Source organism: Cydia strobilella, chromosome Z (genome assembly GCF_947568885.1).
Source record: "Cydia strobilella chromosome Z, ilCydStro3.1, whole genome shotgun sequence".
NCBI lineage: Eukaryota > Metazoa > Arthropoda > Insecta > Lepidoptera > Tortricidae > Cydia > Cydia strobilella.
The window spans coordinates 17,675,370-17,693,071 of record NC_086068.1 but is presented as its reverse complement, the minus strand read 5'-3'; the positions used below and the strand labels follow the sequence as shown (position 1 = coordinate 17,693,071).

General features: G+C 37.2%; 1 protein-coding gene across 3 annotated transcripts in view; it reads left to right on the top strand.

The window, feature by feature from the left end:
* The window catches only part of LOC134754452 (uncharacterized), a 54,158-nt gene extending 37,997 nt beyond the window's left edge, over positions 1-16,161 (top strand). For all 3 annotated transcript variants that reach the window (XR_010128890.1, XR_010128889.1, XM_063690783.1), the window contains one exon: positions 16,009-16,161. Coding sequence is in view for 1 of the 3 variants with exons in the window: in XM_063690783.1 (XP_063546853.1) it covers positions 16,009-16,032 (24 nt within the window). In the remaining 2 variants the exon portion in view is untranslated. The remainder of the gene's footprint in view (positions 1-16,008) is intronic.
* Positions 16,162-17,702: the final 1,541 nt, after the last annotated feature.

Sequence of the window (17,702 nt, the reverse complement as noted above, 5' to 3'; positions counted from 1 at the left end):
TTGGTTTCTTAAATTATGATTACCTATCCAATCATTCTTTTGCGATAATGCAGTGTAGCAGATTTACAGCTTCAAATAAACAATTTATGCAAAAAGCTACAGTAGCAATCATAGTAAAATGAATTTGTATCTTCTTTATAGGTATGTCGTAATTTGTATACACAGTCGTATACCTACCAGGACGACGACTAATTATTTGTAACAGAAAAAATTACGTTCATTTGATTCGAGTTATACAAAATATAGACAACCATTTCGCAGGAATGTTTCATTATATAGATAACGAAATAAAATGTATCATTAGGTCAACGAGGATCCTATGCAAACAATCCAATATAATAAGTTTTTGCCAAAAAAAATACATTTATGGTACAAGCTTTTGTCGCTGACTGTACTTTTCTTTCCACAGGCAACTAATACACAATTTACACCGCCTGTCTTTGTCATCAGATCAGGGGCCTGTGATGGCGATTTCTTCGAAAATGTAATCGAAAGAGATTTATTTTATAAAGAATAAGAAAACAGGTATTTTTAAACATGACAGTCTCCTTAAGCCTTTTGGTTAGAACTTTAGAAGAGTGATGTGCAACCGAATACAAACGACATTTTTTTCTGGGACAAGCTTTAGGTAAAAAAAAAAGTAAAGATTTAATATGTTTCAACTGTCTTTTATTTTAAATCCGAACAAAAGTCTGTAGTCTACCTTCCACTTCGCTCGATTGGCAATCAATCCATATTCGATAAAGAATAGGTCAATTATTTTTAAAATTCTAAACCTGGAACTTGAACACGGAGTCTCAACCGAAACGATTGCAGCGTTATCTGCGTTCAACGTCAGTTTGCGTGCCTGAGATCGCGGATATCATTATGTTTTTGAATTTTAGTTTTTTGTAAGTTTTAACAATTAAAACGCATTTCGCATTTGTTAGTCAGACAAAACTAAAAATGCGCGTACCCCGACGTTTAAATAATCCGATGACAAATGAAATTACGTATCAGACGACTTCGATAACATTAATGACGTACATTACCGTTATGTTAATTAACCTTATTTTATTTTACAATAAATTTAACTGAATTATTATTCGTTGTAATTTTTCTGATTGTCAATGATTCGAGATTCGAGTACGTCAGATGTTGAATATTTACAGTCGCGATAAGAACATCGATGAAAGAGGTTTGCACAATAGGCAATGAAAGAGCTGACGCTTTTCATTAAGAAAGTACATTCAAAGATGTACTTTTGTTATTATAATTTAGCAATTGCGTGTTATCGATATCGATTGCTTGGTATCGACCCAGCAATTTACTTAGTGGATATTTAATTAATCACTAGCACTGGTACGTTTTACGCCCCGAAAAACTGGAGTATGTAATAATTAGGCAAGGTAAGCAAAATTATTTGATATAACCAAAAACAATAATATAATAAAACCAGAATAAATTCAGACACGTGCCACGTTATTGAAGATGACGCTTCATAGCAAAGTCTCGAGCATAGAAATGAAAGTGCAATGACCACCGATTAAATGTAATAAGTTTATATACATATAATTATAGTGTTGTAATAATGAAAGGCAGTCAAGGCTTCCAGCCTGCATCCTCGGCTCGGGATGCCGTTGACGCTGCCTCTCACTCACCTAAATCGTGTCAGCATGAGGTTGTCCCGTGTACCCGGCAAACCTGCCGACGAGCCTGATGAACTGCAGTAGCTTTCTATCCACAAACTAGTAAATATACCAGTGTAATATCACACAGGCATCAACTAATCATAAGATTATCTTTATTTATTTTCCTATAATAAGGTAAGATAAGAAAAGAAAAAAAAAACATTATGAAGGCCTTTTAGACATCGATATTACAGTACCTACAGCGCTATCTATTTAACCCTTACATAAATATCACTAGATGGTGGAGATACAAAACTTTACAGTTTATAAGATACATAAAAATCATTAATATATCTAGGCGTAATATAAGGCATTTTCTACCAGTCAATCTAAACTGTAAGATACGCAACAGTTAAAGGCTTATAGCCACCAAACTATCCGTCAGTGTCATCATATAGTTTGTTAAAATTTGCTTGTATGATGATTTTGACAGTATTTTATGGTGTGTCAGCTGCTGCCGCCATATTTAACGTGGATAAGTTCGTTCCTTGTGCGTAGAGCTACCGGACTTTATTGATAATATTTTAAAGCGGTTCCCTGAGCCAGAAGGCGAAAAATCTCATTATATGATCCTGTTTTTCTAAGAGGCGTTGATATTCGTAGACGTGGAAAAAATATATGTAGTTCTTGACTATATTATCTTTAATATCATAGCTTCCGATACACGAATTATGACACTTCGCTCGATACAATTAATTCCCAAAGTAACCTCTAACTCGGACTTTTAATCCAACTTTACTCGGTTATTTATTATGTGATACTATAAATTAAAAAAGAAGAAAAAACAATCTTAACTTAAATAATAATTTCATAGCTTTCAAATTTCGATATTGTAGGGTAACGTTTTTAAAATAAATAAAAATCGACAAAATTCGATCAAAATTGACACTTGGCGGCATGACCTTTCCCGTTCTTATTTGCGAAATGTGACAGAGACAGCGGCAAACCGACGGAACGGCCTTAACAAAGTAAAACAAGTTAAAACATGGGGCGCCGTTTATTAAACACCTAGTTTACCCATTAAATGCCTTGAGGCATTAAGTCCGCCATTTGTACTTGTTTTTAATTGTGCAATAATGTTTAAAATAAATATATAAATAATAAATGTGTACCTATGCAAAACCAGTGTCTTGCCCATTTTTTCTAAATATACTTAGAATATAAATCCCACGTTTCCCTTATTCACTCAGGGATGCATACTAATCTATGTTGAACGGCACGCCACTGGTAGATTGCTGTCAATGTACATATAAGGAAACATGTTAAAAAAAGTCCGTCTAAGTGGACGCTGCGCCGGGTTGGCAAGCGAAGCGACAGGGTGTGGCAGCGCCATCGCCGTAAACGTATTTTTTAATGAGAATATGACATATCTGCTGCTGCCACGGTTCATCGCTGCCAAGTCGGTGTCGGTGCAGGGTTAGCTTAAACGGACTCTAGTTTTCTCTTATATATTGATGCTTACGAATGCTATACATTTTTGATATAATTTTTCATAACACCAGCTCGTAAAGGCTCTCTTTATTCTTCAAAAACTGATGAGAAAGTTGCATTTTATCCACAACAGTGGCAAAGTAATTTATGTAATTTTTCCGTTGTTTCCTCATGTTGGCTGGTTGGCTGGTCGGTATCATCAATATCATAATATATTAGCACGAGGAGGTAAACAACAACTTTGTTCCGTTGTAAAACGAATAATTATTTACTAAACGAATCTTGGCTATATTATCAGTATTCGAACAAAATTAGACTTCGTTTTAAATTGTTGTTCTGGATATGTTGTAATAACAACGAAACATCCTGTCCTGAAATTTTATGTGACTGCTACATAAATTAGATATAAATATTTGTTCCCGAGTCATGGGTGTTTTCTGTGTATCTAAGTATTTATATACAGTGTGTAAATCCAATAGGGGCGAATATTTAAACGGTGGTTAGTATAGGACCTAAGAAGTATGTTGAGATTAATTTTGCTTAGAAATACAATGAAAATTTTAACCATACAAAATAATTTGGCCCGCAATGTAAAGCAACACACAAGTTACGAGATACTAGTTTTTTAAGTAACTGTCAACGCTTGTTGGCAGTTACTATAAAAAAGCTCGTATCTCATAATGTCATGTCATGTTGTCTCGTAATGTGCCTTAGATTTAGAGGATATAACCAAACGGAGACGCTTTGTCTGTAATTTTCTGTACAAAACAGTCTGCCGATTTTTGCGGGGGAGGGGCACCTCAAATGTATAAGTAACGTAAAGATAGCTGTCAGATAAACGTCAGTCTATACATTGTGTATGACCTGTGGACGCCTATTTTTGACAGAGGGATCGCCTGTTAGTGGCTACTCGGTTGGCAACGCGCATGTAACACATCTGGAGTTGCAGGCGTCCATAGGCTACGGTGACTGCTTATCATCAGGCGGGCCGTAAGCTTGTTTGTCACCGTTGTAGAATTAAAAAAATGTGCAGTACATTTCTGCTCGGTAAATTTTCAAATATTAATTACGGAGTCATAATCAAGTGTAACTTAAAAAAACACCTAATTAATGATTACACGGATAAATATACCTGATTTAATTTATTACCCGTATTGGATTTACACACTGTATTACATTACAACACAAGCCTTCTTGAGCTTACTGTGGGGCTTAGTCATAGAAATATGAATGGCTTAGGCTATGGATGGTATAGAAAGGATGCCAATCTCTTATGGCAGAATTGTTGCAAAAGTGACCGCTTTCAGCTTTAAATAATAGTTCCTAATCTCTCCGGTGGCGCTAGTTAGGTTCTGGAACATGAGTATAACATGAACCATATAAGGCAACAAATAACCCGACCAAATTACGTAGGTTGTTTTTGGTAGTATTTCGGTGTATGGTGGCGCCGCCTAATTACTGTTTTTTGATGGACACTTTTCATACATAGAGATTTGGCTCCTTTATATAGTCTCCATGGCTTAGGCCAAAACTCTCGTGACAGTTTCAATTGTCATTAGGGACGTTTCATTTATCAACTTTCGATATAGATACCGATATCGATACAATGTATACCCCCACATCATATTAAAAAAACATTAAAAGTAGACACCTGAAAATGATACAAAATAATTTTTAAGAAAAAAAAACCGACTTCAATGGGGGATGCCGCTGAAAGTTAACTTATTGTTGATGGTGCACTCTTAGATTCCAGACAATGAAATGAAAAAGACAGCATCTTTTGCCTAATTATGTAGAAAAGGAGGTAAAACCATCCATTTTTCTAGTAGCATTTCGTTTTTGTAAGGGTCGCAGTTCTAACCTAACCTAACCCACTTTTCTAGTAGCATTTCCGGGTCCGGGTCTGGGTCCGGATACGAGTCCAGGTCCATGGCCGGCTGTCCGGGTCCAAGTTTGGGTCAGAGTTCGGTCCGGGTCCGGGTCCGAGTTGGGGTCCATGTCCAGACCCGGGTCCGGGTCCGAATCCGGGTCCAAGTTTGGGTCTGAGTCCATAAGGAAGAGAACAAATCGCCAAACGTGAACTATGTGTCATTGAAGAGTTCCATTCTGATCATCATCAGCAGTTCCACTTCATCAAATGTCACTTTTTCAAATGTAAATGCTGGATTTTTTGATGAAAATACAAAAATCACTATATGTCATGCCTTTCACATTTGAGGAGTTCCCTCGGTTCCTCGTGGGTCTCATCATCAGAACTCGAGCTTGACAAAAATATGTCTTAAAAACTTAAGTTGCTTAACAAACATAAAGAAGACGACAGATCGCCAACGTAAACTATGCGTCATTAAAGAGTTCCATTCTGATCATCATCAGCAGTTCCACTTTATCAAATGACACTTTTTAAAATGGAAATGCTGGATTTGTGGATAAAAATACAAAAATCACTATATGTATGCCTTTCACAATTGAGGAGTTCCCTCGATTCCTCATGGATCCCATCATCAGAACTCGAGCTTGACAACCTTGTTTCTTGAAACCTAACTTGCTTAACAAACATAACGAAGAGGACAAATCGCCAAACGTGAACTATGCGTCATTAAAGAGTTCCGTTCTGATCATCATCAGCAGTTCCACTTCATCAAATGTCACTTTTTTTAATGTAAGTGCTTGATTTGTTGATGAAAATACTAAAATCACTATATGTATGCCTTTAACATTTGAGGAGTTCCTCCGATTCCTCATGGATCCCATCATCAGAACCGCTTTTTGACAAAAACGGGACCAATCTGTATGTATATACTTACAATCAAAAAAAGAATTTTCAAAATCGGTCCAGAAATGACGGAGTTATGGAGTAACAAACATTAAAAAAAAAACAACCGAATTGAGAACCTCCTGCTTTGAAATCTTGAAGTCGGTTAAAAATGCAGTGCTTGCTTATTATAATTCATACAAGTATATAGTTAGGACATATTTAGACACGACAGGTAGTATTTACGTATTTTAGACAAACTGACGTACTTGGTAACTGTACCTATAGGCTAAAATACCAATACCAAACATGTACTTGGTTTTGTTTGTTTGCTTGAGGCTCTAAATGACAAACCAAGTAGTCGGTCAAAAATCAACAACAAAGTCCGAATGATGGACTACTAGTACACTGAGACGAAGATCGTCTTATAGAAAAGTTCATTTTTAGGGTTCCGTACCCAAAGGGTAAAAACGGGACCCTATTACTAAGACTCCGCTGTCCGTCTGTCTGTCACCAGGCTGTATCTCATGAACCGTGATAGCTAGACAGTTGAAATTTTCACAGATGATGTATTTCTGTTGCCGCTATAACAACAAATACTAAAAAGTACGGAACCCTCGGTGCGCGAGTACGACTCGCACTTAGCCGGTTTTTTTTTCTGGATGACATGGGCTTTGATTGGAAATAATAGGCAAGATATTAAATCACAATTATAGTACACAATTGTATTTATTTCATAGGGTTCTACATGGGTTCTACATTTTTATAAGAATTTCCGGGAGTCAGTAAAGATCCGGATTTCATGATATATTTTTTACTTCAGATATTATTTAAGTCAAGGTTAATTTTGAAACAATATCAAGTAATGTAAAAGAATTATAAAAAAAGATCCAATATAATTGATCTAAAGTTACAGTTTTCACCTAATTATTTTTTTTGACTGATTATTATATTGCACACAACTGTACGATCGATGGTAACTAACGGCAAAAGATGATAAAGAATGTCCTACAAACAACTCTGACTAAGGGAACATGCGCTAAAATACAAATAAAACTACACTAAATACACTTCTGGAGCATTTCACGGAACGCATTTTATTTCATGTATTAAAACTTTTTAATCGGCGTTTAAAGCCGACGGTTATTTTTATGTGCATATTTCTGAACATTTGTCACAGAAACACAAACTCTTATCCTACAACGGTAGACAATTTCATGGAATGCTCCTTCTTGAGTTTTATGTTAGCTACATATTTATTACAAGTTACAAGCAATTGTTAGCAATACTTACATAGATAAATTCAAGAAACGGGTACAGGGTCTCCTTGCTTTATATCCTTTAATAGTTATTTAAATCTGTTTTTCGTTTTAATATTCAATCATTTTGGATATTTAAACTGAATAATTTGCAAATTAGTCACTTGCACTAGTGATCGCACCGATCGCGTGAATGGCAATGAGTTTCACGTCTCTCCTGTGATAGACCGCGAGCCACGCGCAAATTTCGTCAGTCATCGCCTCCCGGGCGAAAACTCGTATAGCGGTTAACGGCTATGTATGATGAACCCTCGTGAACGTCAGCTGCCGCTCTGTTGGTAGGTTGAGGAATGGCAGCCACCGAAACGCATAACACAGTCTTTCCACCGCGATACAACCGGCTGACGATTTGTTTTATTAACAATAGCATCTAAACTATCATCTGACAAAGTATCACATGGGAACCGATGACGCCGATGACTGAAAAGAATTTTCTTTTTTACATGTTCATGTGACCAGCTGACGGTCTTTCCACAGCGATACAATCAGTTGACGATTTTGTTTATTCACAATAGCATCTAAACTATCATTTGACAAAGTATCAAGCTGGAGGCGATGACAAAAAAATTTTTATAGACTATTTGCTGCCACTCCTCAACCCACCAACGGAGCGGCAGCTAACGTTCACGAGGGTTTATCATACATAGCCGTTAACCACTTTACGAGTTTTCGCCCGGGAGGCGATTGGTCATGGAAATCTGTTCATGGCCCGCGGTCTATGAACGTACCGAACATGATCTAAACGGCATGATCTATACGACATACCGATCATGGCCTTATTTCTTTCACTTAGAACTTATAAACTGACCTGTGTGATACAATCTTTAGGTATTTTAATGTGCAGAAATTGTTATGAAAACTCCACAGGAGCGAAAATTCAGAATTCAATGCATTTTATTTCCATTTAATTTGCATTTTTATTTTATTTCATTGCATTCTTGCTGTCATGGATATAATATATGATTAACAGTTGAATAAAGCTGCCTCCGCCGCCACCGTCGCCATTTCTGCTCCGAGATGCTGCTCTTTACTGCGTGAAAGACATGGGTAGTGAGATGTCCCTGACATCACAAATTCTCACTACCTTGTCTTTCATGTGGACTGAGCAATTAACGACGTTCTTCGGGGTGTCAACAAAACAGCAAGATGGAACATTATTGTCAGGTTATATGAATAAATAAGTTTAATAAAGATTTATTAGATAATAAATATTAAACGATCGGACATTTGTTGTAGGTACATATGTTTCGTAGCTCACTTTACATAAGGTTTGGCTCTGAAGCTAGTAATTAACATAATAAGGAAACCACTTCCGCTGCGATGTTTGATATTAGAGTAAGTACATGCTAAGATTTAAACGAATAAGTATTCCTATATAAATCCGAGCCGGGGCCATGGCCATGGGGCGCCCGACACCACCCGACACTTCAGTTTTCTATGAAAGCATCACGTAATCACAGATCACCCGTTATAGAAAAAGAGGTGTCAGAAGCCACGTCCCGGGCCCGGACCGTTCTAGCATGAGTCATTATCCCAAGGCATGACACTGGCATGGGAGGCATGTTTTTGTGCTGTTGGCGCAGCTGCACCGCGCTCGGCAGATGTGCTTCACAATGACGCATGTTAGAACCCCGCTAACATAATTCACAATAGCGACAACAAATGTTTTCTATTGCTAAAAAAACGCGATGCGTTGCAATATTGCGCTTCATATTTACGTACATACTTGCACCTATTAACAAACAAGGGACCTACGCATGCTTCGTATTCGTACTTACTAGTACATTTAATTTGTACGTCAACAATATAAACACTTCTCACAGGACAGGTCATATCGTATCACATTTATAAACGAGTACTAAAATTAGATACATTATTCACATTTTCCGTACTGATTAATTCATGCGTCAATAATAAGTGCCTGTTCTAAAATATTATTATTATATTTACGCCAAAACAGAATACAATTAACAGATTTCGTTTGTATTAGGTAAATATTGACTTGAGTACCAAAACTTGTGATATAACTAATTACCTACATTAGTGACATTGGAAATACGATAGGTATATACGAGAGATGGTCCGAAAGTTGCTAGCTGTTCCGGCTTTACTCGTGCAATTTGAATATTATTTACTCGTACCTATACCATTGTGAGGGATATGCAAAATATTTAAATGAATGCGAATCGTTTTTTTTATCTATATATATATATAAATGCACGTGTCCTGACTGATTGACTGACTGACTCATCAACGCAGAGCCGAAACCACAAAAGCTAGAATGTTGCAATTTGCACACCAGGTTACATTTATAATGTGTACAAGAGATAATGAGCGATTATGAGAAATTAAAAAGGGGATGAAAGTTTGTATGAGGTTCAAGTTTTATTTTAAGCTAGGAACTTGAAATATAACATTTAAAATTGCCAGCTAACTGTAATATGTATTTTTCCCCTCACAAGCTCGGAAAGCCATCTTGTATCCTTTAAAACAAGCGGGTTAAAACGCATTTTATCCACTAGTGGGGAAAGTAATTAGACCTTGGAGCGTGTTTAAGTAGCTTTTGACGGATACCAAAACGTAAAACGCTCATTCCTCGCTATAGTGAGGTGAAAAGTTTTGTGTAACACACGGGTGCAAATGTATTTTACTTCTCGTGTGTAGAAACACTCGCTAAGCTCAGGATTCTATTTTAGAACCACTCGCTTCGCTCGTGGTTCAACTATATAATCCTTCCTCGTGTTTCAATTCCACACTCGCGGATAAAATACAACTTTGCACCCTTGTATAACAAATAACTATTTTACTGAAAGATGTTTTGTATGAAGTTAGAAATTACGGCAAATTTGGCACTGCTTTTATCATAATAGTTACTAAACTAGCTTTTAATATCTTAATCGAGAATGAGACATATTTAAGAAAAAAAAGTGTATCAATGCCATGTCATGTCATGATAGCTCCATTATGATTTTTTTATATGTACCAGTTTATGAGGATACGGTAACCATTATATTACTTTCGGTCACTTTCTATAATCAATAGTGGGCCTCATTAACAAATTACCTATTTAACAAATTAGCCAAAGATCAGAAGATGAAAACATGTGCGAAAGAATAAAACCCACGAATAACTTTCATCCATAAACCGTCTCGCAATCATGTAAACCGAATCTGTGAATCTGTATGGTTCACAAAAACAAGAAACCAAATACTGGATAATATTATCCATATTTATTTAAACATATTATGTTATTACATACATTACATTTTTTTTGGTTTATTTACATAAGCCAATTTATTACACAATTTCTCTCACCAATTAATGCTTTTTCAGTGTTCAGTATCCATTTCAGGCACGTCCAATGTGGCCCTGCCATCAAAGTCGGTTTGTTATAGGTCATGACGCAGCTATCACAGCCAGCTTTGATGAGCATGGCCTCATTCGTAACAGCCCTCTCGACTCGAACTCGGAACTACTCTACTATCGATGGAACTGTACCAATTTTCTCGGGCCTAGCCTGTCAAAGCGGCGGTGAAATGTCTACCCGTCTTCATATCACAGCCACTTTGATGTGGTCGGTTTACGGAGACCAGTTCATCGCTGCAATCTACCACGTGTGAAGCCAGACCGTGGCCCATTCGTCAAAATGGTTGTGTCGTGTAGTTAGTAGTTTCATATCACAGCCATTTTTGACGAGTTGGGCTGGGGTAGGTACTACGGTACGACGCGTTACTTGGAGCGATTGGACGACTTAATGCTCACAAAGTGGTTGTAATTATGCGTTTACCTGCCATATCACAGCCAGCTTTGATGAGCGGTGAGTCATTCCCTTACTACAGTCCGTCGGAAACGTCGTCATCGATGGAAGAAAGAAAAAGCGCAGGCGCATCAGTAGCCAGCAATGTGGTTGTGACATGTTTTTTCAAAGCACATATCACAGCCAGCTTTGTTGACTTCTATGCTGTCGACGAACATCAGCATCGGCCTTAAATTTTTCAGCATATTTGTGACTGTTATTTGTTTTATTTATTTATGTGTTCACTCAATTGTTATTTCTACAACAAGAGAGCAAAGTTTGATATTTCTTCGAGTGCTTATTTTGAGATTCTCAAAAGCCCAAGAGATGTAAATAACTTTGATCTCGTGTAGTACACAAGACTTTTCACCTCAGCAGTGAGAAGAACATATTTACAAAAGGAAAAATACAACCTGAAAAAATTTAATCCTTCTTCATCACTTTATTCGCTCATCTTTTCTTAAGATATTCTAACAATAAAGTTTAATTACCGCAATAAAACACATAAAGAAAACGAAATAAATTTTAATGCATTAATATAACAATACACTCCTTTTTTGGGCAGTCGTGTAAAAATAACGAACATCGATATGGAATATTACGCGAAACTGCGTATGGCGCCACTGAGGGTCTATCGCGAAACAAGAAAATGGAAATTTCGTTATCTATGTCTCTTGCATATTCGAGCGATAAAGAGGCAGATAGCGAAATTTCGGATTCACGTTTCCCAGTAGGTCCTCTGTAATAATTATCTCAGAAAACTTGTCAAAAACCGGTTAAAAGCATAGACATAGTATATAAAACGTTAAAAGGTACAGTATGTATAAGTTACTCCAAAGAGGATATAATAGGATATAGACCGCGGGTCAGGAACAGATTTCCATGACCAATCGCCTCCCGGGCGTAAACTCGTAGTGGTTAACGGCTATGTATGATGAACCCTCGTGAACGTCAGCTGCCACTCCGTTGGTGGGTTGAGGAAAGGCAGGAAATAGTCTATAAAAAAAATTCAGTCCTCGCCTCCCGCTTGATACTTTGTCAGATGATAGTAAAGTTTAGATGCTATTGTGAATAAACAAAATCGTCAGCCGATGTATCGCTGTGGAAAGACCGTCAGCTGGTCACAGCACGTAAAAAGAAAATTCTTTTCAGTCATCGGCGTCATCGCCTCCTGTTTGATACTTTGTCAGATGATAGTTTAGATGCTATTGTTAATAAAACAAATCGTCAGCCGGTTGTATCACGGTGGAAAGACCGTGTTACGCGTTTCGGTGGCTGCCATTCCTCAACCCACCAACGGAGCGGCAGCTGACGTTCACGAGGGTTCATCATACATAGCCGTTAACTGCTATACGAGTTTTCGCCCGGGAGGCGATGACTGACGAAATTTGCGCCTGGCTCGCGGTCCAATAGAGCGGTACTGTTATAGCAAAGATATAACTCCGTAATAGATGAATAGTCTAAGGAAAAAACGTGCCTCGAAAATCAAGAAAATTTGATTCTCGATCAGAGGGCCCTACTAGCTTTGGCCTACTGTCGTATAGATGGCGTTGACGGTTTCGTTTGTTATTTAACAATTTTAACGCATTAAAAACTGTAATAGATGTCATATATTAAAGAAAAAGTGACGAAGCCCTCCAGTGGTGAAGGCCGGATTCGAACCGGCGTCTTTAGCTATCGCGGCTAACGCCATGAACCCCTAGGCCACCCCGCCACGGCGGTGCCCGTCCGAATTTCTCGACTATGCCATCTTAGTAAGACTAGGCGTCTTTGACCAGCTCTAAGGGCAAGCAGTGCGCGCTTGCACCTCCTAAACGAACTCCTTATGGATTTACGTTGTAGCAAGAGAGACTGGTGCTGCCATCTATGAACAAGTTTGGGAACAAATCAAATTATTTTTTATTAAATATTTTGATTTGTTTTTTTTTTTTTACAATGTATATATCTATCTTTGGTTACTCTATGGTTTACTAAAAAGACTAGTCCTGCACTGGTGGCAGAACATTGCAGTAATTCAATCGACAACTTTTTTTGTTAAAAAAAACTTTGTAAGTTAGGGTCTACTATTTGTCAACTATAGTAGAGATCGTTAAAAGTAGAATTATTTATTTTGCGTGATAATCTTTGTATTTTTTTACGTTCATTATCATTTTTTAAATCTCGTGTACAATAAAATACGTAAAATATAGTGTTTTAATTAAATTTGAAACTTTTTTGTTATAAATTATTTATTACGAATTCATACTCGTAATAAATAGTGAGGTGTGTTGGACCGATGCGTGCTGACTTATTTAGGGGGTCTATTATAAACCGACAATATACCGTTGAATGACGTTTGAATTTTTTTTTTGCCTGTTTCTTTTTGATAATGACTTGAAAGCGACAGAGGGAATAGACTCCAAGAATTTCGAACTTGTATTAGGCCCCGCTCGAAGAAATGACATTCGAATATAAAGGTCACTTGAATGTCATTTTGTCTCACACAGTGAGCAAAATGAGATTTAGCTCACTGTTTTTAAGGTACCCTTGTTCGTGCTTCTGAGGTGAAAATAGTTATTTGTTATACAAGGGTGCAAAGTTGTATTTTACCCGCGAGTGTGGAATTGAAACACGAGCAAGCGAAAGGATTTTATAGTTGAACCACGAGGGAAGCGAGTGGTTCTAAAATAGAATCCTGAGCGAAGCAAGTGTTTCAACACACGAGAAGTAAAATACATTTGCACCCGTGTGTAACACAAAACTTTTCACCTCACTATAGCGAGGAAAGTGCAACATCCACAGGCGTTAGATCATCTTCATCACTGAAATCACTCATTTTTTTACGATATTATAACAAAAAACTGGAGATTCTGTATTTTTACGTGAGAAGTTTTTAAGTAAAAATTTTGTTCACAATGTTGACATTTCTGACGTATGAAATGAATGTCAATGATGCGTTTTGAAATTGCATCGACTCAACTTGTGCGTTCAGAATTATATTTAACATCATTATTAAAAAACAAACGTTTCTTATGGAACTTTAAGGTTTATGACATAAAATCATTAAATAAAGCTAAATTTGGTATTTTTTATTAGATTCTCAAACCATTTGTTTAATGATAATTAATATCAAACGAATCATTATTATGAGCGTTTTACGTTTTGTTATCTGTCAAGCTACTTAAACACGATCCATCCAAATTCAAATTACTTTCCCCACTAGTGGATAAAATGCGTTTTTCCCCGCTTGTTTTAAAGGATAAAAGACAACTTTCCGAGCTAGTGAGGGGAAAATATCTTTTATATTAGACGTTAGTCCCCAGTTGACACCTTACTATGCTTCCAGGGTTACATACAATAGTTATTTTGCTGTCTTCCCATACAATGTACGCTGCGTAGGGTGTCAATCGGGGAGCAAGGTTTTAACCATCGAAGTAACAAAGTAGGTACCTATCCTGAACAAAAGACACGACTCAGATTTACTTCTCCACTCGATTATTTGTAAGGTTTCATACGATTGTAAAAAATTGTATTTATTATCATATTTTCTTACAGTAAGTATAGCCAGTTCTGATGAGATGTTATGGCGCTCGGACGAAGTGAGAGCGCCAATAGTTCGAGTCAGAATGGGTGCGAGTTAAACGCCCCATTCTTCATTTCGAAGGAAAGCAAAATACATGTGTATTTTACAAATATGACTAAATAATTATATACTTTATTTTATTGAGGGTTGTTTCAATGAACAATTGAAGTAGATAATACTAGGGTCTTTATTTATGGAATCAAGAGTTCAATATCAGAATGGAAATTATACAAGCAATCCATTTAGAATCTAATTTTCAATGCGTTCAAGTACGTTATTTTTCTCATTTTTACGATTACAATGAAAAAAGAACGTACTTGGGAAGTAAAACGCTACAGGGTCGTAACGTATCGCTTTCAATCCGCCTCCAGAGCATGAGAAATGAAAAAGATATTAGGAGAAGTCAACCTTGAGTTGATTTTTAGCCCATGATGCTCCTGTTGCATATTTTAGTTTCTCCGGTCAAATTGTTTAATTTCTATCTCTCTCTTTGGGTCTTCCCTTCCCTTTTTTCCTTTTTTAGGTCGTTGCTTTGTTTTAATGCATTTTTCTTGTTGTGTAACTGGTATAGATTTAAGGCCTACATGCTCTAACTTAGCCTTTATGGAGTTTCGTAATATGACAAATAAGTAGCATTGAATTCGGCAAGCCGATTTGGCTACTATATGTCGATTTTTTTTAGCGTAAAATCTTGCATATGCACAGCGTCATATTGCCTAACATTTCTATGGATATGACGATATACACACATTGAGTTATTATTACTATAGAGAAGCCATACCAAACAATAAAATTGTCGCCAATCGCAACCTGTACCACGGTACCACGCGACCAAAACGTCGTAAGCATCGTAAAATTCATGGCGCTTACGCGTTTAGGTCGCGAGATTCACGCTCCGTTTCTATGGTTTGTTGTCAAAACAACAACAATTCGTGGCGCAAAATACTGGTTCTCTGTGCCGGTTCTATACGTAGTAGGTAATAATAGTTCAATGTATACACAATGTAAATTTTATATTAAAGGAAAACTTGAAAAATTCACCGCTTCGGACGCGCTTTCTGACAGAGACGTCAGAAAGCGCGTTTATAGTGCAAATCATCTTTACGCACGTGTATCATACAATGTTTTACTATGCATTGTGCGAGTAAATAAAAAAACATATCATGGCAAATAAGTTTAATTATTAAAAATTTGAAAACAAAAAGCACTAGTGCGGAAAAGTGCTCTTTTCCGCACTAGTGCGAGAAAGTAGCACCATATGTACTGTAAAAAAAACTTGAAAACAAAAAGCACTAGTGCGGAAAAGTAGTACTTTCCGCATGATATGGTTCCGTAGGAAACGCACTTTTCGAGCACATGCATTGTAAATAATTTACAGCGTTCAGTTCGTCCAGTGTCGATTATGACTTACATTAGATTTCTATGTTTCGTCCCGGCTCTGGGGAAGAGTTTCTAACATGTATTTTTTTAATTTACAGGTCGGAGATGTCTCAGCGAAATAGCAAACTTACCCTACGGATAAAATAACTTATCGAATAGTGCATTTCCATAAATGTGATATTATGTACCTAAGTAACCTAAAAAATTAAAAATGTCTGATAAGTAGATTAAAATAAAATTATGTACGCCGACCTATGCATTTTTTTTCAATACCTACTACTACTATACTATAAATGAACAAGTGCTCGGTATGCTAATGCCCAATAGTTGACATCTTGTGGACACCACACCACTATTTTGCTTTGGGCCAGTCATCCTAAATAATTCATAAAATAAAAACTTATATAAAAAAAAGATAAACCGACTTCAGAAAGGATGAAATAAAATATTATCCTTTTTAGGGTTCCGTGTTTAAGTATATGCGTTACCAACTGATATGTTTGAAGTCGGTGCCAAGCCAAATTTTAAACCATATATTCATAGTGATTTTGGTGCAATTCGATAAAGATGCGGCTATATTTTAAGTATGTACGTTGGATTACCTAACGCAGCGTATTACGTAGGCGAACAACACGCGAATGCGAAGCGGCGCGGCACGGCGCCTTAATTAATCCTTCGCCGTGCCGCGTCGCTTCGCTTCGCGTTCGCAAGTGTTCGCCTATGTAAGACGCAGCGTTACACGACGACAATAAACGAACTTTCTGTACACTTCAGAACAGAACACACGGTTGAACCTTCTTGGCGCAGTTCGTACCATGCTTGTCGGCACGTTAGTGTAAATCTAATACGTTTTGTCGTCGTATTTTTTTAAAGAGCATTTCTTACTAATTCTTAAACAGACATAGCACGCAAGTGTGGGATTGGGACTGAGTTATTTTCTGTCGCTTATCCAGAGGACTACATTTCAAAATATAAAACAATTCAAGGAACCTTCATGCAAAATTTCAGCTAAAGCGGTTCAGTTGTTTAGCCATGAAAAGGTAGCAAAGAGGCAGACATAATTGCTTTCACGTTTATTATATTTGTACAGTTGTAATGGGATTTATAGACATAAAGCTGATTATTTTTGACTGGTATTGTTACTACTTGGAGTACTTGGCTTGGCACCGACTTCAAACATATCAGTTGGTAACGCATATACTTAAACACGAAACCCTAAAAAGGATAATATTTTATTTCATCCTTTTTGAAGTCGGTTTATCTTTTTTTTATAAAAGTTTTTATTTTTCCATTTTTAGTTATAAGACATTGTTAAGAGCGTGACGCATGAATGAAAAACATAATCATGTTTATCTGTAAATTCGTAAACTATTAAATAATCAGAATTTTCCTCGAGTCCGCCTGGGAAATCATTCCTGTCACTAAATCCATTCTCCGCCCCGCCACTGACCCAATCCCTCAAACCCCCCGATAACTCAACCTCACAGCACATCAACCCCTGATGACTGAACCCCTCGACCCTAAACCACCAACCCTTCAACCGCCATTCCCCGACCCCTAACCCCAGACCCCTTAACTCCTAACCCTGACCCCCAATCCCTTAACTCCCAACCCCTCAGTCCCCGACCCATCAACTCACCTCCCCTCAACCCCCAACCTCAAACCCCCCAAACACTAATACCCTCTACCTTCACCTCTCAGTCTCTTTGGTTGTTTCCAACACTACCTACATCAAAAATCATAATACACATACGAGGGAAGTTATCAGTAGCCTTACCACGAGTTTGACATT